Raw genomic sequence first — 22,855 nt, forward strand, 5'->3', positions numbered from 1 at the left:
CCTTGAGGCCTTGGCCAGACTTCTGACAGGAGTTCTAAGGCAACTGAGGGGGCGGAAGGAGAGTCAGGCACCCTGTGGGCCGCTGTGTACTCACCACCTAGGAACAGCTTGACCATGCTCTTCCATCGCCTTCCCGGAGCCCAGGGCTAACCCTTGTCCCCACGCACCTCCCAACCAGAGCAGTCTGCTACAGCTACCCCAACCCCACCCTGCTCAAGGATGTCCTCGTGGGAAGGGCCTTTCTGGGGACGTGGCCTTGCTCCCAGCCCCGAGCCCCTTGCAAAATGAATGTCCCGGTGCAGTCTTTCTGCCTCAGCCTCCCAAATGCTGAGATGACCGATATTGGCCACCAAACAGTTTCATTACCTAAAAGAGTTAAACAATCTGCCATTTCTACTGCGGCACACCACAAGAGGACAGAAAGTGGGCAGCAATCTAAAGCACAATCCATTTCCCCATGGTGCACCTCAGCCCCACTTGCATCTGAGACCCTCCCCGAAGCTTTACTTTAGGGGGTGCAGCGGGTTCCGCCTGTAGTTCTCCCTTGACAATCTCCCCTTCATACATCAAAACTCTCCGCAACAGTCCCCTCCTCTGGGAACCCTGCCTGGGTCTCTTCACCGGGATGAGTTCAGTTGGGTTGGTTCTTGTTAGCTAAAACAACGGCAAATAAAGTCTTGACACCCACAGAGCGGGCCCCCTCTTATTTTCGTGCAGACATTTCGGACAATCCACCTTTTTGGCACAGCCCCAGCTGTGGAAAGTTTCCGCTAGGAGGAGGCCACTTGTTTTGGAAAGTTCTAGGGGCACCTCCCCCGCCTGCCTGCCGAGTTCCCATGTTCCTTATCATTGTGCCTACCCAGGGGGAGGCCGCGTAGACCTGGCTATCCTGTCTCCTTCTCTGGGCACGGCCATGCAGGCCAGTGATCGCAGCTGGAGGACTGGGAGCGGGCGAGACAGACAGCTGAGCAGCTCTGAGACCCCCCCAAAAAGCCCCTAGACCAGACATGCCCCACCTCCCTGTCGGTGGCCATCGCTCATTGGCTGCCTGGTGGTACAAGGGTGCGCAGCGAGGTAACGCGCAAGACGCTCGCGCCTGAGACTCCTTCCGGCTACCTGGGTTTAGAGCACCCAGAACCCCCGATCGCAAGTCACGCCCATCAGGGGCGTGGTCGAGGCGTGGCATCGAGGTTTTTCTTCGCTGCCCCCGAGCCCCAGGGCTCACGCTGTCCGCTGCCGCAGTCTGATCCAACTCTGGGCCGGTAAGTACGAACCTATCCTAGGCTGTAAGGTTGGCTTTCGGGCGGTGATCCCGCGCTCACTGGCTCTGGCCCACAGCTCGCCACGATGGAGCCCGCCGCCGAGATCCTCGTGGATAGCCCGGACGTGGTCTACAGTCCCGAAACCATCGAGGCGCGCTACGAGTACCGGACAACGCGCGTCAGCCGCGAGGGCGGCGTGCTGCGGGTGCGCGCGGGGCGCGGGCGGCGGAGGACACTGGGAACCCCAGGTCCCGCGACTCACTCCCAACTCTTCCATAGGTGCAGCCCAGGGCTACGCGTTTCACCTTCCGCACCGCCCGGCAGGTGCCCCGACTCGGGGTCATGTTGGTCGGCTGGGGCGGGAACAACGGCTCCACGCTCACTGCTGCTGTTCTGGCCAATCGGCTGCGCCTGACCTGGCCCACGCGCACAGGTCGCAAGGTGGGGGCCGTGGCTACCAGGAGAACACGGGGGGGGGGCATACAGAACTGGGGGAGAGGCGTGGCTTGTGGGACTAGCGCGTCTCAGCGAGCCGGACCCCTCTGCCCCTCAACACCCTGCTCTGCTTGCCGCACCCCCTCCCTCCCCAGGAGGCAAACTACTATGGATCGTTGACCCAGGCGGGCACCGTGAACTTGGGTCTGGATGAGAACGGCCGGGAGGTGTTTGTGCCTTTCAGTGCGCTGCTACCCATGGTGGCCCCCAACGACCTGGTGTTTGACGGTGGGCAAAGCCTCGGGACGGGATGGGGTTAAGTGTGGGAGGCCCAGGGTACGGGATGGGTCCCGTGTTAAGGGTCCCTGCAACCCAGGCTGGGATATCTCGTCGCTGAATCTGGCCGAAGCCATGCGGCGCGCGCAGGTCCTGGACTGCGGTCTGCAGGAACAGCTGTGGCCCCACATGGAGAGCCTGCGTCCGCGGCCCTCAGTCTACATTCCTGAGTTCATCGCTGCCAACCAGACAGCACGTGCGGACAACCTCATCCCTGGCACACGTGCCCAACAGGTGGGGTCCTCGATCTACTCCCAGGCCTTACTGTCACCTGTTACATGGCCACGTGGTCTCTCCCTTTGGCAATAATCCCTATACCCCGGGGCCCAAGCCTCTGGACAATTTAAGACAACCTCCACCTACTCTTCCTCCTTCCTTTCCCAGTTGGAGCAAATCCGAAAGGACATTAGAGACTTCCGATCCAGAGCGGGATTGGATAAGGTCATCGTGCTGTGGACCGCCAATACGGAGCGCTTCTGCGAGGTGGTCCCAGGTCGCAATGACACAGCTGAAAACTTGCTGCATACTATCCAGGTGTGCATTCGCCCAAGATTCCTGGGGATCAATGCCGTTCCAAAGGAATCCTTGGCCGACGACTTCTCTGCCCTCAGCTTGGCCTGGAGGTGTCACCGTCCACACTTTTTGCTGTGGCCAGCATCCTGGAGGACTGCGCCTTCCTCAATGGTTCCCCACAGAACACACTGGTGCCCGGTGCCCTGGATCTGGCTTCACAGCGCCATGTGTTTGTAGGTGGTGATGACTTCAAGTCAGGGCAGACTAAGGTCAAGTCTGTCCTGGTGGACTTCCTCATCGGCTCTGGCCTCAAGGTACCTGCAGGCTTCATGGGGTGCTGGGAGGAAGCCGGGGTGAGGGTACTGCAGAGCATTCACAGTCTCTTTGACCACACAGACCATGTCCATCGTGAGCTATAACCACCTGGGCAACAACGATGGGCAGAACCTGTCTGCACCTCTGCAGTTCCGCTCCAAGGAGGTGACAAAGAGCAGTGTGGTGGACGACATGGTTCATAGCAACCATGTGCTCTACGCGCCTGGAGAGGGGCCAGACCACTGTGTGCGTGCAACCGGTTGCAGGCAGGCACTGAGGGCAGGGGCTTGGTGCCAGTTTGGGGCTGTGTGACTTTTTAAATCTCTGCAGGTGGTGATCAAATATGTACCCTATGTTGGCGACAGCAAGCGTGCCTTGGACGAGTACACCTCCGAGCTGATGCTGGGTGGGACAAACACCTTGGTGCTCCATAATACCTGCGAGGTGTGGTGGGCGCCAGGCGTGGTGGGCGGGGTGGGCGATGACCCTTCAGACCCCGTCACACCCTGCACCATCCCCAATCTAGGACTCGCTCCTGGCCGCGCCCATCATGCTGGACCTCGTGCTGCTCACAGAGCTGTGTCAGCGCGTGAGCTTCTGCACAGACTCGGACCCCGAGCCTCAGGGCTTCCACACAGTGCTGTCGGTGCTCAGCTTCCTGTTTAAGGCACCGCTTGTGCCCCCGGGCAGCCCTGTGGTGAATGCCCTCTTCCGCCAGCGCAGCTGTATCGAGAATATTTTCAGGTGCGCCTCTGGTGGCAGGGGGGCGGGGCAAAGACAGCCTTAAGATGGTCTTGCTGAGCCTGCACTGTCCCCTGCAGGGCTTGCGTGGGGCTCCCGCCCCAGAACCACATGCTATTAGAGCACAAGATGGAGCGTCCAGGCCCAGGCATCAAGCCAGGAGAGGTGGTGGCCACCAGCCCACTGCCTTGCAAGAAAGAGTCCACACCTGCCACCAATGGCTGCACCGGCGATGCCAATGGGCGCCCACAGGCACCGACACCAAAGCTGTCCACTGCTTAAATCAAGTGACCAGACCCTTCTACCCCCAATGTCTCCAACCATTGTACTTCAGCCCTTGCCAAAGACAATAAAGCAAGCCTCAAGCAAGCCTACTTGTGTGCTTTTTCCAGGAAGGGGTCTCAGGTTGACCTGGAATTTGCTATGTAGACCAGGCTAGGCTGACCTCAAACTCACGCCTTGCTTCAGCTCCCAGCCCATCAAAGTACAGATTTTAGGCCATGTCAAGTAAAAGACATCGCAGTACCAAAGTCAAAACGGAATGGCATTTATTGGCAGAACCCCTGCCCCCACCCCCCAGCCCTGTGTGCACACAGGTCCGAAGGCCTGCACTTCTCTGAGGTCCTTTGAGTTTGTGTGTGTATATGTGTGTTTAGAAAATGATAAAAGTCCTTCGTGGGGGCCCTGCCGGCCGGCCGGGCTAGCCAGGAGTCCGGATGGCAGGGGTGCTGCCGCGACCCGAGACCTCACCAGCAGGACCCTGGGCTCAGGCCGGGACTATCACACGCTCATGGTCATGCCGGGGGAGTACTGCGGAGAGAGGGCGGCGCGCGGAGCGCGGCTCAGCTCCGGCCGAGGCTGAGGCCCACCCTCCCGGGGACAAGGGGAACCCGGGGAGGATGGGAAGGAGGGGGAAGGTGCCGCGGCCGCCCCCCCACCTGGCCCGCCGCGGTCACGGTCTTGCTCTGGCCCCGCGGCCGCCCCGCCGGGGTCTGCCCGCCAGGCCCCTCCGGCCCGCTGCGGCCGCGGGTGGGGAGTCGACGCAGGCGCTTACGCTTTCGCTCGGGAACGGGTGCAGGAAGGTCCCGGCAGCCGCCATCTCGCCGTCATCGCGCGGGGTCCCCGGGGCGTTGCTCAGGCCGCCCACGGCGCCGGGGGAATTCTGGGGGCGGCGCTGGTCAGCGCGTGGGTCCCCACCCCTCCCCAGGCCATCTGCCCTCCCACCCATCAAGTGTGCAGGGCCTCACCTTCGGCAGCCCGTCCATATCGCCCGAGCCTGTGGGGAGAGACACCAGGCTCAGGCGCTGAGCACTGAGCTCAAGAACGGGATACCCCAGAGGTTTTCCTTTCTGTAACCTAGGGGCAATGGAGGGTGCAGGGGCTGGGCCCAGGGGCCACCTGCGAGTTTGGGGACAGAAGACTCAGTGAGTCTCTCAGAGTCGCCCCCCTTCGTGGCGTGGAGATGAGGGCACTAGCCGGTGTAGGCGTCAGCAACCGGGGATAACCTAACAGGCTCTCGTCCAGTCTCCTGGCAGTCACGGTGCCCGCCGATGAAACCGGTAGGTGGCGCCCAGCCACTCACCCAGGGATCCGTTCACGTGGTGTGGCTCCATCGTGCTCATTGAGGCCATTGGGCCCTCCGGGCTGGGGCCGAGCGGGAACTGCGGGCACAGGGCAGCGTGGGGCTCGGGCCGGCCGCCCCCCGCAGAGTCCCCGTCGGGTGAGGCGCACCGGCCCGCACTCACGTTAGCCCTGCTAGCGCCCGGCCCGATGGGATTCATGATGGTGTACATGTTCTCGCTGGAGTTGGTGGAGTCTGGGGGGAACAGCAGGGGCTGCGTGGGTGGGTGCATGAAATGGAGACCCCGGCTCACCCCAACCGGCATGCTCCTTACCTCCGGGGCTGGGCATGATGGGTGTTCCAGGGGCTCCGCCTCCTCCTGCGGGTCCCTGCATGGAGACATGAGAACTGTGAAACAGGGTTTCTATGGCAGGTAGCCTGCAGGTCCCACCACGCACCAGCACCAGCAGGGACTCACCGAGTAGCTGCCAGGAGATGAGGAAGAGTACGGGATCTGGGAACAGGCAGGGACAGCTGTGAGCACTCAGTGGCAGGCAGCTGGCTCCAGCCCTCCTTCCCTAACTCACCCTGCCTGCCACTCACCGAGTTACCGCTGGGACTGGCCCATGGGCCACGCACTCCCGGACCCCTGAAAGAGATGGTGGCCCTGCAGTAGACCAAGCAGTCTGGGCCTGGGGCCCATCATTCCCCAGAGCTAAGTGGCTCTCTTGGCCTCAGTTTCCCCTCTAAATACTTGGTGGAATAAACAATGCTCAGGCTGTCCTTGAACACATAAGTCTGCCTCAGCAGAAGGGACTATCTGGGTAACCACAAGTCTTAAGGCACCCTAGAGCTTACATGTTCATGGACGGCAGGACCTGGCTGGTGGCAAGGGAGTTGGGTGGGGGCCGCATGCCAGTTCCATAGCCCTGTTGAGGCAAAGGGTTAGTCAGAAAACCCAGGTGTGTCCTTTCTGTCCCCTCAGTAGGCTAGACCACCCTTACCTGGGGCCCAACACTGGCCATTCCTCTTGGAGGGGTCACCCTCTGCATCGGGCCTCCCAGGCTGGGGTGTCCTAGGCAGAGATACAAGAAAGAGGGTTCAGGCTTGGGCACACTCATGAGGGGCGAGTGCTGTGGATCAGCAGCTGGAGTGCATCCCTTACTCACCCTGCACGCGTGGGGAGGGGTCCATGGCAGCCGGGATGAGGGGCTGGGAGCCAGGGAGGCCCACAGGAGGCTGTGGAGCAGGCACAGTACTGAGTTGAGAGAGACATCCCCAAAACCACTGCTCCTCCCACCGTAGCCGGCCCTCTCTCACCTGGCCTGGCATCCTTAGGATTGGGCGGGCACCCCCTGGGAACCGTGGTGACATGAAGGGCTGGAAGAGGTGGGTGGCAATCAATAAATAAACTTCATCTTGTACTTGCCCTAAAGAAACCCTGTTCTTACTATCCCTGGGAGTAGAGTGGGGGACCAGGGCCTCCAACCTTGCTAGTCCCCTGCTGCAGATCCAGACTGCAGACCACAGACAGCTGGCACAGCTGCAAAAGGAGGGAGCACGTCACGGTGCCAGCTCGGGTGAAGCCCACTACCTGGCTGTGGGGTCCACCACTGGGGCTACACATCTTGTCCAGGAAGATGGGTGGGAAAAGCTATGAAGCTCAACCTGGGAGGGGAACAGGGGCACAGCCTGTTGCCAGGGGATGGCATTAAGGGTCACTAATACTCAGGGGCATAGATTCATGCCTGTCACTGGCTATGACAAGGTGCATACATCCTTACATCCACTGTGGTGACAGCCCTTCTTCCACTGAAGATGAGCCTGCAGCATACCCCGACCTCAACTCTGGGAACAGAGGAAGCCCCAGGCACCCATACCTGAAAGAAGCCTGGTGCCACAGGACCTGCTGCCATTGCATCGTTTGGGGTCATGGCACCCATCACAGGGCTGGGAGCTGCTGCTGCACTCTGCAAGAACGAGACACAGAGGGTGGGACAAGAGCCACAGCAGGGGGACAGCTGTCATGTGGTCAAGCTGGAATGTCAAGCTGAACCAGAGAAAGGGGAGGCTGAAGGAGGGTCAGCAGTAGCCACACCCTCGGACTTCTGTGGCTCCAACTCATCCCAAGTGGCCTATGTTCTGGTGGCAGGGTGGCCGCCCTCTGTTGCTTCATACCCCAAATATATGCAGTCAGTCCCTGCCCCAAGGGCCCCTTCTCTCCATCTCCTGCACTGTAGATGCTCACCAACCTCTCCAGGAGGGGGGAGCAGTACTCTGGATAGGGCCCCCAGCCCCCAAACCTCCTTAGAAGGTCAAGAGCCAGGCTTGACAGGCTGTGGGGGGAGGGGAGAGGGTGCTTACAGGCCACTTCCGCTGCCTGTTCCTATTCTGGCTACCACAGAGCAGGAACCGGGAGCGGAGGGCTGACCTCAGGATGGGGAAAGCATCCTTTCTGCAGACCCCCTCAGTTTCTTCCCAGGTGGAAGACATGTTTCCTGGCTAGCACAGGAATACTTAGAACTCCAGGGCTCCTGGCTTGATCTCTGGAACAGGACAGCCCCTCCATAACTCAGAGCCAGGTCCCTGGTGACCTCTTTCTCCCACTCTCAGAGGTTGGTGCAAGCCAGACTCTAGTTGACAGTCTGCTCTAGCTCCGGTGAGTAAATGACAGGAGCCCACAGAAAAAGAAACGCACTGGCAAGGTCCTCTCCAAAATCACTGTAATCTCGGATGTTTTAGGGGATGTCATGGCCAAAGCCCCCTCCCGCCTCCCCCCAGGCCTGCCTGTCCCGTCCCAATCACTAACGTCAGGCCAGACCCCTCCCGTGCAGAACAGCCCGGCACTGCGGGTGGGCAGTCTGAGGAATAACTCTCCCCGCCCCCGCCCTGCCAATCAGCCCGCGGAGGCACTGGCGCCCGCCCGCGTTACCATGACGACAGGCAAGGCCCGCTAGCGTTTCCAGGAGACGCCAAGGTCGGGGCGAGCAGTGGGGCGCAGTGGGGCGCCTAGGACCAGCTTGCTCTGGCCCCGCCCTCTCGACGCCCATGCTGCCATGGCAACCGGCACCTAGGGACTCTGGGGGTCCGAGCAAAGACTAGTGGCTGACTGGAGCCCACTGTGCCAAAAGGAAACTGAGGCCAGAAAGTGGCCAAGTCTTTAACCCCACACACCATACTCCAGAGGTAGAGGCAAAGAGTTCTGAGTTCTAGGCCAGCTTGGTTTACATAGGAGTTCCAGGCTAACCAGAACTACTTAGTAAAACCCTATGTCAAACAAAAATTTTTTAAAATTTAAAAAAAAAAAAAAAAACTTCCAGGGGGCTGGAGAGATAACTCTGTGGCTAAGAGCACTGGCTGCTCTCCCAGGGGACCCGGTTTGGTTCTCAGCACCCATGTGGCAGCTCACAACTGTCTCCAACTCCAGTCCCAGAAGCCATCTTTTTGGCCCTCACAGCCCCAAGGCAAGCATGTGGCACACAGACAGGTGTGCAGGCAAAACACTCAAACACACAAAATAAAAACTATTTTAAACAATAATGAAAAGGGGTGTGGTGACACAGAATTGACTCCAGAGTTTGGAAGGCAGAGGCAGGAGGATCTCTGTAAATTCAAAGCCAGCCTGGTCTACAGAGTGAGTCCTGGGACAGCCAAAGCCACAAAGACCCAGTCTCAAAACATACAAACAAAACATAAAGAAGCGGTCCAGGTTCCAGAACCCTGGAGACTCACATAGTCCTGGAAGACTTTGGCCTCACTGGAGTGTTCACAGGCCTCCCTGCGGTCTGGTGCCGCACAATACAGGTCCCAGAAGACGCTGTGGGCAGCACAGGGAACACAATGACTCCACATGCCCTTACAGGTCCCTCCTGCCCTACGCTCTGCTCCCCACAGGCACATACCACCACCAGGAGTGCAGGAAGCCAGGAGGCTCACCCAATGTGATGTTCTTTTCCCAACGGATCTATGAAAGAGAGTCAGAGTGAGGGGCAGGCACGCAGGAGGAACCCACCAACAAGCTGGACAACACAGGACAGTGTGGGGTGGCCTGGTCGAGGGGACAGATGCTGACTCACCTCAGACAGGAAGGTCTGCGCCGACTTCTGTGCCCCCACATGAAGTAGGTACTCATATACATACAGCGCAAGCCTACAGGCAGGGTGGTAAACGGGTTCAGACTGTTGAGCACACAGGCACCTGAAGCCTGGCCCAACTTGAGGCTGTGATCAGGTTCCCCAGACAATCCTTCATGTAGCCACAAAGCTTCATCACTGCCCCATACTAGACCCTCGGCTCCACCAAGCACAGAAAACAGTTTCTTCAACTCATTGATTGATCGTTGGCAGCCAGTACCTATCAATACCCCACTATAGGTCCTCCCAAGAGCCCATCTTCTGCCAGTGGTAGCCCTGCCTTTTCCTTCCTGTAGACTACCCACAGAGACAGTAATTGCCAGGTCTGGCATGGCCAGAGGAGGGACACGTTTCCTGGCCAGCAGGGCATGGGTCTTCTCTAGTGTTGGCGGATGCTGTGGGCGGGCACTTAAGGCTCATTTGTATATATTTTACTTTATGGTCCTTCTGTGGGGAATGCTCTCCCTGACAAGGCTGATGCCTCCACGATAATCAGAAACAGCAGGACTCCAGGAAGCTAGAGTGTGTCTGGTGTTCCTCAGGAAAACTGCATCACTGTGACCTTCGGGACAGCCCTTAAGGCTGTGGGAAAAAATTCTGAAAATATGAGTTCAAGAATATATACATCAGTGTGAGAGCTGTCCTTTACAGGATTTCTCAACTATGCAAAACAAAAGATGCATTTTGAATTTTATGAGGGGCTTCATGGACCTGAAAGAACAGAGGCGGCTGCACTAATGAGCCAGCTTAGTCAGGAAGATATCAAGGAAGGAGATAAAGAGATTTAGGGGGTGGTGACCTCAAGGCAAGATCCTATCCAGCTAAACTTATTGTCTGTATTTGCAGTTAGACAAATTTGGACTTTTAATCTGGAATGAACTATAATCCAGAAATGGAGGGTACACCTGTGATCCAGATCTTGAGGCTGGAAGACACAGGCTTTTGATCTGGATCTTAGGAATAGTAGCCATGAGAAGGTTAGGCCCAGGCAGGGTGATACACACCTTAAATCCCAAGAGACAAAGGCAAGTATTCTGAGTTCAAGGCCAGTCTGGGCAAGTTTTAGGTGAAGAAAAGCATAGGTCCAGGCAAGGTGGTACACACCTTTAATGCCATACAGAGCCATACAGACCTTTGAATTCAAGGTCAAGCTACAGAGTAAAGATTAGGTAGTAAGGAACTTGGAAAACAGAAAGCTGGTGTTAATGTAACAAACAACAGAGCCATGTTCCAGCTCTAACAAGGAGAACGCAGCAGCTCTGGCCACAGGGCTCTATCTTTAGAGTCAAGGGACTAAGGTCATAAAATGATGGCCCGTGGGAAAATCAAAAGGGAACCTGTGATAAATAACTGAATTGATATGCAATTCCTAAGGAAGTAGCTTATGCAAAATAAAAGACTGGGCTTTGGCCTGCAAGAGCAGAACAGACCTGTCATTTTGCATCCATCAAGGACTCCAGGACCCTCTCCCCAGCTGAGGCTGGCCCTTGGCAAGTAATGGTGCCACTGGGGAGTGTAGAGACAGCAGGCAGAGCCTGCTGGGAAGCCCTGCTCCTTGGGCTAACATGGTATGCTAGACCATCCTATCCAGCCAGCCTCCTTCCTCAGCAGCTACCATGCCCAGGGGCACCCACCACTGCACACTGGTCTCTCTAACTCACATGTATGTCCTCTGGGTGCCCCCTCCAGTCCCCACAGGGACATGAGGATAAAGGAACATGCTAAAAGCTGGAAAGCATACCTGTAGGGTTCCAGGGACCTCCCCCAGCTGTCCCTGCCCCACCCTCCCTGGCTGAGGGCTTCCCTCTAAAATAACCTGCCTTTAACCGGCCTGGCACACTCTCTGGCTGCTCCTCTCCTCCCTCACATCTCAGCATGCCTCCCAGTCTCCTAGTCCTGGCCTTTCTGTCCCAGGACAGAGGTGGGGATGAATGCAAGTACCTCTACTCCCTTGATACTATTCCTTTATCCCTTCATCCCTCCATCCACCATCCGTCCATTGGTCTGTCCTTGTGCAGTGGACATCCAGTCATCCTCCCAGGGTACATGTTCTTGCAAAGACACACCAAGAACAGAGCAGCCGAGGGCTGAGCTAGCACACAGGTGGACTGGCCCAAGATGAGGGCTATGCTTGCACCTTTTACCACGTGAGTTGTGACAGCTACTGGACAGGACTCACAGTGCCACCATGTCACCCCACAGTGACCGTCCCCAGATCCCCACTTGCTCCAAGCATCAGCATGTGCCATCAGTGCAGGATGGTGGCGTGGCCAGGGTGGCATCCCAGCCCTGCCCCCCTCCTGACAGTCAGGGGATGGGGTCCTCCTGGCATTTTCATCTGTGGGCCTCTCAGCCACCTGTTCCCTGGCAGCTCCCACACATCCAAAGGAAACTAAGGGATTGAGTGTCACAGGATGAGCAGGCTCCCAATAGCACTCCAACACAGCCTGGGGCCATGGGAAGACCACAGGGGAGGTCAAGGGGAAGGCTAGAGCTAGAGAGAGGCAGCAAGGCCAAGTCTCAAATATACTCAACTGTCTCCTCTCCCTAATGTCTCAGATCTGCAACAACCTGGAACAGCACTTGCTCCAGGCCCTGTAGTATCTGAAGTCCCTGGCTACCTCCAGCCTCCTGCCCCAGGGCCTTTGCCTAAACTATGCTTCCCCTGACTCCAGTGTCTAACATGTTCCTGCCAGACCCAGGTCTGGGCAGACACTACCCATCCTATTGTCTTCTGATAGCACTGGGATTATGGGGGAAGGGAAACTCAGACCAAGATCTGAGACCCCACCCACAGACTGTCCTGGGTCAGCCCAGCCCCTCAGCGCCTTCAGTTCCCATGTAGCAGAAAAGTAGGGCAGTGGTGGCGCACGCCTTTAATCCCAGCACTTGGGAGTCAGAGACAGGTGGATTTCTGAGTTCAAGGCCAGCCTGGTCTACAGAGTGAGTTCCAGGACAGCCAGGGCTATAGAGAAACCCTGCTGTCTCGAAAAAAAAAAAAAAAAGCAAGTAGACAGAGGGACCATGAGAAGCCAGGGCATGTTCAGCTTCCTGCTACAAGGGCTGAGTGGCATGGAGTACGGCTTGTTAGCTGGTTCCTGCAGCTCATGGCATCACCAACACTGCCACCATAATTATGGGGAAATTACTGTAAAGGCCACCGCTCAGACAGGCTGCTAGCAGCCAACAGTGACACTTCAGTCACCATCTAACCTGTCAACGCAGTCTTCTAGTGACCCTGACTCCCACAGTCCTTCCTGTCTAGGTGTGGGGTACCAATGTCCAGGGGAAGGAAGGAGGCTATCATAGCACATTCTGAAGGCTGTTCAGAGAAGCCACCTCAACTGCTGGGCGGCAGCAAGAGGACACACGGCCAAGGCCAATACTCGCATACCCCAACTTACACAAGGGCCACTCAGGCCCCAACCTCATCCTCACAGCTCAAATGCAGGGTCTCCACTTGGTGGCCCAAGCCTAGACACATAGGCCTGCAAAGTGTCAGAGACAGGGAACAAGTCGGCCAGGAAAGTGGAGGCCACAGCAGGTGAGGCCTGATACAGGCTACTACCCCACTTCTCAGAAGATAAAAATCAAAGTTAGGCCAGCCAGTAACTGAGACACTGGAGCTGGAAGCCCTAACCCCACACCCTCTCTGTGGGGATGACACCATGGGAAAGATGGGATAACTCCACTCCAGCAATGTACCAGCAAGGGCCTCGTGGTGCACACTCAGGCCTCCAGTCTGCCCCAGGTCCCTGACTTTGGCCTCCTTCCAGCTCTGTGAGCAGTGCCACCCAGGTACACTGTTCCTCAGACAAGGAGCTGGGCTTGGATGGGAGATCCTCCTGCCTCAGCCTCCTGTATGCCCTTCCAGAAACATAAGCCTCCTTGCGGCCCACACTCAGCCAATCGGTGTCCCGGCTGTGCTCCCTGCCTGCTCCTCCCACAGGGCCTTTGTAGTACGGAGCCTATGGCCCACCCCCACCCCCACTTCACTCTCCCCTAACAGCCTACCTTGAGGTTCCTGCGTGCTGTGTGGAATGACTAGATCCCCACTTCCTGGATGTGAGCTTCCTCTCACACAATCATCACACGCACACACACCCCCAAACTTAGCACAGGTCTGCGGACTATGTGAACCATTCCCTAGAATGGGGACTTGCCAGGTGTCAGGGAATCAGTCAGTCCCTGCTTCCCACATGGCCAGCAGCCCCATGCCAGGAAGGGTCACTGAGTTTACTGACCATAAATGAGTCCTAACTGCAGGCTCTCTGGGAGCCAGCCTTGCATGGCAGCCCAGTGACCCAGACTTCTCTGTGCCAGGTGATCTGTCCCCTACCCAGGGCTGCATTGGGCCCCTACCCAGGGCTGCATTGGGCAGCTCAGCCTCTAGGCAAGCTGCCCGCTCAGGCCCTGCTACAGTAATCCAGGCCTCTGCATTCACACCTCAAAGGTGAGCGCTGGGCTCCCAGCACACTTCAAATGTTCCCGCTTCACCCACTTCTCCACACGGGCACCTCAGAAAGGAAGGCCTGCCCAGGCGTGTCCTCACTGGAAGCTAGAGCACAGCCTGTCCACCTGGGCGGCGCATCCTGTACCTTCAATGTGGGGCGTCGAGAGCCAGACCCATTCTGGCTCACCTGGGACTCCGGGAGGTGGCCCCGGGACCGTCATGGTCAGGCGGGACAGCCATGGTCAGGCTCTGCACCTCTCTAGGCTTTGCATCCGCACCTTTGCCTACAAGCCACAAGCAAACCTCACTACCTCCAGAACCCCAACACCCTGCAGGGCATTAGGGTCCGACCCAACCTCTTTAAATTTGCAGCCACAATGAACCCACGTGTCCTGTTTCAAATCTCCAGCTTGTATACTTGGGACTCTGCGGCCCTAAGACCTGCAGCTCTCCTCCAGTGCCATGGTCTCACAGCCAACCCCGAAAGCTCACACCTGTCAGGTTTGTGTGACCCCAGAACTCCCGAGGCCTTACAACCCTCAGATGCTGTGCCTGCCCGGGCATCCTGTGACCGCTCAAGTCCTAACTCCTGATCTCTGATACACCACCGACTCCCTAGAGTGAGCCCCTGATCTTGCACCCGACTAACCGCCACGTGACCCCAGCAACCCCTTTGCTCTTGTTTGACCCCTTGATTTCCTGTCCCCTCAGGTATTCTGAGACCCCAAACCCCCTTGAAGCTCTCACAAGCTCATGCCCATGCCCTCTATCTCATGTGACCCCCCCAAGACCCTGGAACTCGAGTACCCCAATATATTCTGTCCTTTGTGTATTCTGTGACCCCAAAGGACCCTCAGGTCTCGCACACCCACAATCACACACCCTTCTGGTCTCGCGTGACCCCATGAGCCCCTTGATCTCGTGTGTACCCCTGAAATCCCGCACCATTTTGATTTCCAGTCACTCCCCGATCTCCTCCGGATCTCCTGTGTCCCCCCTGAAATCCCGCACCATTCTGGTCTCGCGTGACCCCATGGTCCCCGGTCCCGCGTGGCCCCGCACCGCACACTCACTTCTCGCGCGCCTGCCCATCCGAGGGCGCGCAGCCCTTGCTCGCCTTGCCGTACATGCTCCGCACCTGTCAGGCGCGCGTGGCCATCGCTGCCCGCGCCCCGATTCCCGCGGCCATGTCCGCGCGGGAGCTCCGGCCGCGGGTGGGTTCTCGCCGCGCTGCCCTCCCCGGGCTGTTCCGGGAAGCGCGCCACCGCCACCGCGCGCTCCCGCCGCTCTTAAAGTGGCAATGGCGGGCGCGCGGGTGGGCCCCCCCGCGCGCGCGCTGGGAGCGCGCACGCGCAGAGCCCGCGGGGGCGGCACTGCCCACCAATAGGCTGAGCACCAATAAGTACAGGCTGCAATACCTCCCCCAAAGATACTCAAGCCCGGGACGCGCTCCAGCAGTTGCTATTCGTGCAATTGGGAAGCTGAGGCAGGGGGATGGCCGCGAGCTCCAGGCGTACCTCGGCTGCGGAGCGAGACTCCCAGTTGTACAGATCTGGGGGTGTGGGGGGGAGGGTGCTGTGGGGATCTCCGTTTTGACTCAGGAACTGCACTAGGCTCTTGGGCTCACAGGATATGCGCCCATGACATTCTATTCCCAGGACACTCACTGCGAACCAACACAGCGCTGCCGGCTATGAGGGCCCAACCCTTTTGAGAGAGTTTCTTTCATATAGGCCAGGCTTGTCTCGAACACATTAAACAGATGACCCTGAAATTCTAATCCTCCTGCCTCAGCCTCCCTAGCGTTTGCACGACAGGCGTGTGCCACTTAGCCTGGTTTGTGTGCTGTGCACGGAGCCCGGTTTTTTATGCATGCCAGCGTTGTAAGGACTGAACCCCAGACCAAGCACGTTTTGTTTGTTTTTCTGAAACAGTGTTTGTTAACGTGGTAGACAGAGGCAGGAGGATCTCTGTGAGTTCGAGGCCAGCCTGGTCTATAGAGCGAGTTCCAGGACAGCAGCCAATACATAGTGAGACCCTGTCTTAAAGTCGGAGTAAAACAAAACGGTGTCTCCTGTAGCCCAGGCTGACCTCCAGCTCTCTACTTCACTAAGGCTCCTTGAACAGGTGGTCCTCCTGCCTCCACCTCTGGGTGCACGCTGGGAATGAGAGCATGCTTCTTCCCCCCACCCCAGCGCAGACGCACGTGTATAACACGCGGGCCCCGTGAGAGTACGAGGGGTCGTGGCGGATGGGCGTCGGGAAGCATCCAGGCTAAAACTTGCTATCGCTGCAAGTGTCCCCGGTTGGACACGACGGGTTTAGTGGGGACTTGCTGGAGATTGCGCACCGGTGGGTCGTCAGCACCGAGTGGCGCGGTCATGGGCTCAGGTTTCCTGTGCGAGTGTGTGAGTGTGACAGCCTGCAGGTCACCACGGCGCTAAGTCTCGCGTGGTGTCCCTGGTGCAGGCAGATCCCCTAGCCCGGGCCTCCCCGCCCCCACCCTAGAGAGCGGGCGGGAAGCCGAGCCGCCGTGGTTCCAGGCGCTCAGGAAAGGCTGCCGGGGCGCGCCCCGCCTCCTCCCCCAGGGCCCAGCTGGGCCGACGCCGGCCTTTCCCATTTCCTGCTTGGCCCGCCACCCCCTCCCCCAGCTTCCTCTCCCCGCCGCGGGGCTGGCGACTGCTGGGTGCCTGGAAGGCCGTCGGTGCGCCTGGGCCACCGCGCACTACAGATCTTTGCAGGCCCTATTCTCAGCGAGACACAGAGAGGTTGCGGGTGCAGCCGGGAGGCACAGCATGCAGCTCCGAGTTTCCTTCCACCCTCAATTGTGTCCCCAAGGTCTGGAGATGCCCAGGACGCAAGGTTTCCCCTCTCTCAGCCACAAATTTTTGATTCAGTGTCTTCACCCACTCCACCCCCCGGAACTATTTATTGAGCGCCTGCTGTCTACCGGGCCCTGGGGACCCAGCGGGGACACTCTGCTACGACTCTTGGAGAAAGGAGTCAGCTGGGGAAAGCAGGAGACAGAGCCGGACAAAGGGAGGGAGGGCCGGCGGCAACAAGGGCGGTGGGAGTCCCGGAGGAGAGTGGAGGCGGACGCTGGGAGGAGGAAAGAACGGGGGGGGGGAGGCGCCCGCAGCCCTTGAAGGCTGCTTGGGGGAGGCTCTGCGGGCGGGAGCAACTGCGCCGTCGTCATGGCAACCGAGGCGCTCCCAAACACAGCTAGGAAAGTCGGGGGAGTAGAGCTTGCAGGACACACACACCCAGTTTGGGCATACACAGGGGCCCGCCCACGTGAGGGAGAGGAAGTGAGAGGGCTGACACTGCAGGACTGGAAGGAGTGAGTATACGTTCAAACCAGTTCCAGACAGTGCAAAGGCCCTGGGGCACACGCACGGTTAAAGTGCTGGAGACGGCATCACGCGAGTGGGAAAGCTTTATTTCAAGAGCCACCATGAGTGGCTGGTGGTGAGCCCAGAAAACTTTCCCTTGGGCGTGCGAGATGTCTCAGCAGGTGAAGGCGCTTGCCACCAAGCTTGATGACCTGAGTTTAGCCCGCGGCACCCACATGATGGAAACTGTTGACTGCTCTTGTGACGTATACACGCACAATGGTACGTGTGCTCCCACGCATAAGCACAGCAGTAAGTGTACGCTTCAAATACAGTGATCTGGCCACAGACTTGGACTAACGAGGATGGAAGGCATTTGAGGGGACCCCTCACCTGCTCCCTTTTCTCTCGGGTGCAGTAGGGACCAGATTGCCTGTTTCCCTAAACGGGCCAGGCTCTGCAAACTGCCCCCCCCCAAAAAAAAAACCCAGAAGGATTAAACTTTATTCCCTAGAAGATCCTGCCCCATGACAACCCCATCCACCAGAGAAGCCGGTTCCGTCGCGCCCCCGTGTGGCTGGGCCGGGAATTGCAGTGCTGCCTCCCCCCTCACTCTTCCTCCTCCAACCCTTCCCTTCCCCTTATTTTTTTCATCTTTTCTCCCTCCTCTACTTCCTCCCTCCTCTTCCTCACCCTTCTCTACCCTGTCCCCATGCCTTTTGATGTCCTCTCTAGATTTCACCAAACACCTCGTTTGTCACTATTATTGACAGCCGGTGCTTCTGACTGACACCCGGGCCACCCCGCCGGGAACCGCGAGCCGCGGGAGTCGCTGCAACACGCACCCCCTCCCGCTCCGTCCCGGGCCACAGCCCCTCCCAGCTGTGCTTTGGAGGCTGCACAGCTGGAGCACGGCTGTACACGGAGACTGCTTCCTCTCCGTAGCTGTAATTATGGGTAATTTTCTAAGTGCAACACAAAAATTAAAACCCAAACAACACCAGGAAGGGGGCAGCCGCAGCTGGTGCACGCGGCAAGCCCGGGGACGTGGACCTGGAGTGGAGGGAGGAAGGAGTCCTGAGAGCGACCTGTGCCTCTGGCCCTCGGGGTGCGGAGTTCCCAAAATAGAGTTACTGGGTGCAAAAGCCCGAGTTTGGACGCTGCTTGCTCTGTGCTGCGGTGCCAGCGCAACCTCTGCCCTCTCGGAGCCACGCAGGAAGGAGAGAGAGACGTCCGCCCTCACTAGACCGCACCCTGGCGCCGGGTCGACCGCCGGGAGGTTCAGCCCACCCGCAGACTGTTCCCACCGCTTCAGAACTTCTAAGCTGAGACAGGATACACTTCTGAAACGTGCTGGTCCCCCGCAAGACCGAGCCCTGTCGCCCAGCAGTACTCCATTCCACCCGACCTCGGATCTTCAGCTCAGCGCCAAGCACAGGGCTTAATTCATCTTTTGCTGATTCCTACCCAGCGTTGGTACAACTACATAGAGTAGAGCAGTGTCAGAGTGACAAAGCAACCTGCCTGGGGTTGCACAGCAGAACCAAACACCGGGTCCTCATTTGGGGTGTGCTGGTAATGCATGTAGTCTCACAAACTCTCATTTCGTGAAGAGAACTCAATAAGTATTTGCTGAGCAAATGAATCTGCATCCCATTCTCTCCTGAACACCCACCCCGGGAGGAAGGGGACCTGGGTTTCCTGTCCCTCAAAACAGCCATGGGCTGTAGTTCCAGATGTGGCCACGAGATAGCAGCAGAGGACGATGGTGACCGCGGCAGCCACATTCAGAGTGAATGTGTGACACTTGGTGACACTAGGTCTGGCAGGTGCTCCCTGTGAGCTTCCAAATGGCATTACATATTTATGCATTGGATTATCTCAAATTCTGAGAAACTGTAGGTCTCTGGAACTCACCATCTCCTGCCTCAGCAGGCCGGGATTACTGGCCTGCGACACCAACCTGGCTTAATTAGTTGTTTGAGGGAGGCTCAGCTGGTAGGAGCACTGGCTACTCTTTCAGAGGACTCTGGTTCAATTCCCAGCACCCACATGGCAGCTCACAACTGTTATTTGTCCCACACGTTGGAGGAGAAAGACCACGACCCAATTAAAGGTGGCAATGTTAATTAAAGCAAAGCATTTTTTTTTTTTTTTTTTTGGTTTTTCGAGACAGAGTTTCTCTGTATAGCTCTGGCTGTCCTGGAACTCACTTTGTAGACCAGGCTGGCCTCGAACTCAGAAATCCACCTGACTCTGCCTCCCGAGTGCTGGGATTAAAGGTGTGCGCCACCACGCCCGGCTCAAAGCAAAGCATTTTTACATAAGGCAGGGTTCAAGAAGACAGAATTGAATGTAAGGAAGACAAGAGTTTTATAGCTCAGGAGTAGGGGGTTTCTAAATGGGGGATTTGGTGGGTAAAATAAGTGGGGTACATGAGCCTGGAAGAAGCAGCACAGAGCCATTTGCAGTTAAGATTAGGAGTGGGGCCCAGCCCAGTCCTTGAGAAACAAATGTAATTACAAACGGGAATGAACTTAGTCTGTCTTACTATAAAACAGTTTCCAAGCACAAGATGGAGTCGTCCTGATTCTTCACTGCAATTCCAGTTCCAGGGGATCCGACACTAGCACCTAGACATACATGCAAGCAAAACACCAATACACATGAAACAAAACTAAATAAAGTAACAGTTGACTGTGTTTATTACCACCACATTGCATTTAGCCAAATAGTGATGATTTTGCTGCATCTTATACCAAACCGGTAAGTGTTCATACTCTGTGAGTTCGAGGCCAGCCTGGTCTACGGAGTGAGTTCCAGGATAGCCAGGGCTACACGGAGAAACAATGTTTAAGGAAAAGGGAAAAAAAAATTCTTTCCAGACATTAAATGGGAAGAATCTCAGATTTGGTACATATGTGGTAAACTGCTTACCCAGCATGCACTAGGCCCTGGAGTCCATTCCCCCAATCCCTTGTCACCTGTTGACTAAGTTTGGGGGCTGCAGATTGATTAGAATGGCAGCGTTTGTAAAGAATGGTAATGCTGCAGGTCTGGAGCTTAATTATCATAGGCTAAGAGAGCAGGCTCAGTCATTAAAAGATCTTGCTGATCGTGAGAGGCCATAGATCCCATTCCTGCCCCTGCCCCTCTGGCTCACATTGGCAGGGGATTGGAGTAGCTCTTCTGGTCTCCAGGGACACTCATACAATGTCACACTCACACAATGTCACATATACTCTTAAGTGTCACACACTCACAATTTTTTGAAAAGACTCAGGGCTACTAAGTATAAATAACAACAAAAGGCCTACCCCCACCCACCCACCCCACCCCCACCTGGAAACAGCTCTGCGATCCAGCAGATGGCTCTCCAAGTTCCAGGCCAGCCCTCAAGTGTGCATGGAACCACACTAAAAAACTCTTGAGTCCACAGAAACAATCAGTGGTACATCAAGGTGTCTTCACGGCTGTGGCCAGACTCTCTATTTAGTTATAGACACCTTCAGAAGCCACTCAAGCAGCCTGGGCCTCAGTTTCCCTGTCTGTGAAATGGAGGTGATGTTATTACTCTCCCATGAGTTCTAGGGAAGGCCTGCACCCTGAGCCTTGGCCCCAGATCCTCCCTGAGGATCCAGTCTTTTAGAGTAGCTCAGGCTGGCCTGGGAAAGCACAGGAGGCAGCAACCAAACAGAAGCTGCTCCCCGGGGGTCCATGCTGGCAGGCATGTCCAAGCTCCTGCAGTTCAGGGCTGTTCTCCAAAACCCTCTGACACAGAAATGCAATGCTGTGGGGGTGCACCATGGTAGCCACCCTGCCTTCAATCATGCCCTATTTCTCTAACGAGTGGCTTTTATAATTCTGTGAGGGTCTCTGCCAACACCAGGGCCATCAGAGAAACAACCCTGGTGAGGCAGGAGGGAAATCCCTTTTAACAGAACTCGTCAGCTGGAGTCTGACACAGGACAGTTTATTGTAGCCATATTTAAGCACAATTTTGGGGAAAAAAAAACCATTCTGCTGATAATTAACCTAATCCCCTGTGTCCAAGGAAACTTAAGGCATGTTTACATTGAATCTCTTTACAGAGTGCATATGGACACTTCCATAAAGATGGGTCCTGTTGACCAAGAGACAAAATGTCCACAATAAGGACTGGTCTGACCCTGCAGACAGCACAGGTCGCCAGGCTGTTAACCACATCCACATTCTGGGTAGGAGACAGCCATATGTGTGTTCTCTTGAAAAGACCAGCCTGCTGTTTAACGTCCCTAGTTTCCTGAGTGCTTCTCTGTGAGCACAAGCCTTCGAGTCCTCTATGAAGTCCCATCCGCTGCCTGAATTCACTTGTCAATCTTAACCTGACCAATGACTCTCAGTGTCCCCAGTCACACAGCCCATCCCCTGGTCTTTGCTTGGTCAGCAGCCTGGCACACAGCCTTCCCTCCTTCCTGTAAATAAGAATGGAGTGCCCATTGCACAGTCTTCATGGGAGCCAGGAAGGGGTCGGTGCAGTACAAGACCTGGGGCCTGGCTGCAGGGAAGGCTGTAGGCAGGAGTAGGCATTTCTGGCTGTCAGACATTTGTGGGGGGAAAAGCAGCAGGTGGAGTTGACCTCAGAGACTGGAACAGTAGGGGGCCCAGGCTGTTTCAGCACGGGAGTATTAGGACAGCAGAGCTCAATTGTGGGGTGTCATATATTGGGGACTTTGGTACTGAGAGCTGTCCAGGGATCTTGGGAGTTTTGTGTGTGTGTCACTGGCATTTTGGAGACATTGGAGGTCTCCCAATATCTTTGAGGGTCTCAAGGGTGTCTCTAAGAGTCATTGGATATTTTGAGGTGTCTTTGAGCATATATGGTGTGGCTGAGGGCACTTCTGGCTTCTGTGACTTTCATTCAAAGATTTTTGTAGACTGGCTCTTGCCACTGTGCCTGACAGTCTGAGGTCAGCCCCTGAGACCACATGGAGGAGGGAGAGAATAGACTCTTGTCAGCTGTCCTCTGTCCTACCTGCCATCTCTGCTTCCAGAATATTCCACGCCCTAAAAATGAGCCCCTGAGCCCCAGTGTCATGAGCAAGTGGAAGCTGCTAAAGCTCATGTGTGACAGCTCAGTCATCCACATGGGACATCATGTCACAGACACTTGGGCTGCTGGTGTGGGACCCAAACCCCAGGCTCACAGCTGGGCTGTGTCTGAGCTCCCTCAATTGCTGAGCACACTCTACAGCCCCAAGAAGGTCTCACCAAGCCGGGCGGTGGTGGCGCACGCCTTTAATCCCAGCACTTGGGAGGCAGAGGCAGGCAGGTTACTGAGTTTGAGGCCAGCCTGGTCTACAGAGTGAGTTCCAAGACAGCCAGGACTATACAGAGAAACCCTGTCTTGAAAAACCAAAAAACAAACAAAACAAAACAAAACAAAACAAAACAAAACAAAACAAAACAAAACAAAGGCCTCACCAGGGTCAGGGAACACACACAAACCCAGCTACCAGCATAGGCCAGGCCCCCAAGTGCTAGGGTTCCTGTATCCCATGACCCTGTTAGCCTTGCCACATGGAGCCTCTACATACGTAGCGTCCCCAAGGGGGTCAAGGACAGAGCTGGTCACCCGACCCTATGACCTCACACAGCCTAGCCACTTTCTCTTCTAGGACAGTCTCTCCCTGCGTGGGGTTCTTTCTGATAGCCTGGCATGTCTCTCTGCCTCAGGAATACAGATTCAGTCTTCATACCCCAGCCTATTCCCTTCCCCTGAGCATTCTCCAGCC

General features: G+C 56.7%; 2 protein-coding genes across 2 annotated transcripts; one reads left to right on the forward strand and one right to left on the reverse strand.

Moving 5' to 3' along the window:
• The first annotated feature begins 1,002 nt into the window (after positions 1–1,002).
• On the forward strand, positions 1,003–3,971 carry Isyna1 (inositol-3-phosphate synthase 1). The gene is made up of 11 exons (XM_021170042.2): positions 1,003–1,262; positions 1,339–1,467; positions 1,542–1,703; positions 1,853–1,985; positions 2,074–2,267; positions 2,418–2,567; positions 2,645–2,860; positions 2,943–3,107; positions 3,192–3,305; positions 3,388–3,605; positions 3,683–3,971. The coding sequence occupies exons 2-11, from the start codon at positions 1,348–1,350 to the stop codon at positions 3,882–3,884; spliced, it is 1,674 nt and encodes a 557-aa protein (XP_021025701.1). The 5' UTR covers positions 1,003–1,262; positions 1,339–1,347; the 3' UTR covers positions 3,885–3,971.
• Positions 3,972–4,133: 162 nt separating this feature from the next.
• Ssbp4 (single stranded DNA binding protein 4) lies at positions 4,134–15,017 on the reverse strand. Its single transcript, XM_021169951.2, has 17 exons — positions 14,823–15,017; positions 9,240–9,312; positions 9,066–9,127; positions 8,896–8,980; positions 7,044–7,133; positions 6,484–6,543; positions 6,333–6,402; positions 6,168–6,238; positions 6,022–6,092; positions 5,767–5,812; positions 5,642–5,677; positions 5,498–5,552; positions 5,348–5,418; positions 5,185–5,263; positions 4,850–4,878; positions 4,657–4,764; positions 4,134–4,412 (listed from the first exon to the last, which is right to left on the reverse strand). The coding sequence occupies exons 1-17, from the start codon at positions 14,876–14,878 to the stop codon at positions 4,383–4,385; spliced, it is 1,092 nt and encodes a 363-aa protein (XP_021025610.1). The 5' UTR covers positions 14,879–15,017; the 3' UTR covers positions 4,134–4,382.
• Between the last annotated feature and the right edge of the window lie 7,838 nt (positions 15,018–22,855).

The sequence above is a fragment of the Mus caroli genome, chromosome 8 (genome assembly GCF_900094665.2).
Source record: "Mus caroli chromosome 8, CAROLI_EIJ_v1.1, whole genome shotgun sequence".
NCBI lineage: Eukaryota > Metazoa > Chordata > Mammalia > Rodentia > Muridae > Mus > Mus caroli.

Excerpts from the sequence above, each read along its gene's own strand:
- Isyna1 (XM_021170042.2), top strand. The coding sequence starts at position 1,348 with ATGGAGCCCGCCGCCGAGATCCTCGTGGATAGCCCGGACGTGGTCTAC. Across the intron at positions 1,704-1,852 it reads CCACGCGCACAGGTCGCAAG|GAGGCAAACTACTATGGATC; the intron begins GTGGGGGCCGTG and ends CTCCCTCCCCAG. Across the intron at positions 3,108-3,191 it reads GAGAGGGGCCAGACCACTGT|GTGGTGATCAAATATGTACC; the intron begins GTGCGTGCAACC and ends AAATCTCTGCAG.
- Ssbp4 (XM_021169951.2), bottom strand. The coding sequence starts at position 14,878 with ATGTACGGCAAGGCGAGCAAGGGCTGCGCGCCCTCGGATGGGCAGGCG. Across the intron at positions 8,981-9,065 it reads TTCCTGCACTCCTGGTGGTG|CGTCTTCTGGGACCTGTATT; the intron begins GTATGTGCCTGT and ends TGCTGCCCACAG. Across the intron at positions 6,544-7,043 it reads TGGCACCAGGCTTCTTTCAG|CCCTTCATGTCACCACGGTT; the intron begins GTATGGGTGCCT and ends CACCTCTTCCAG.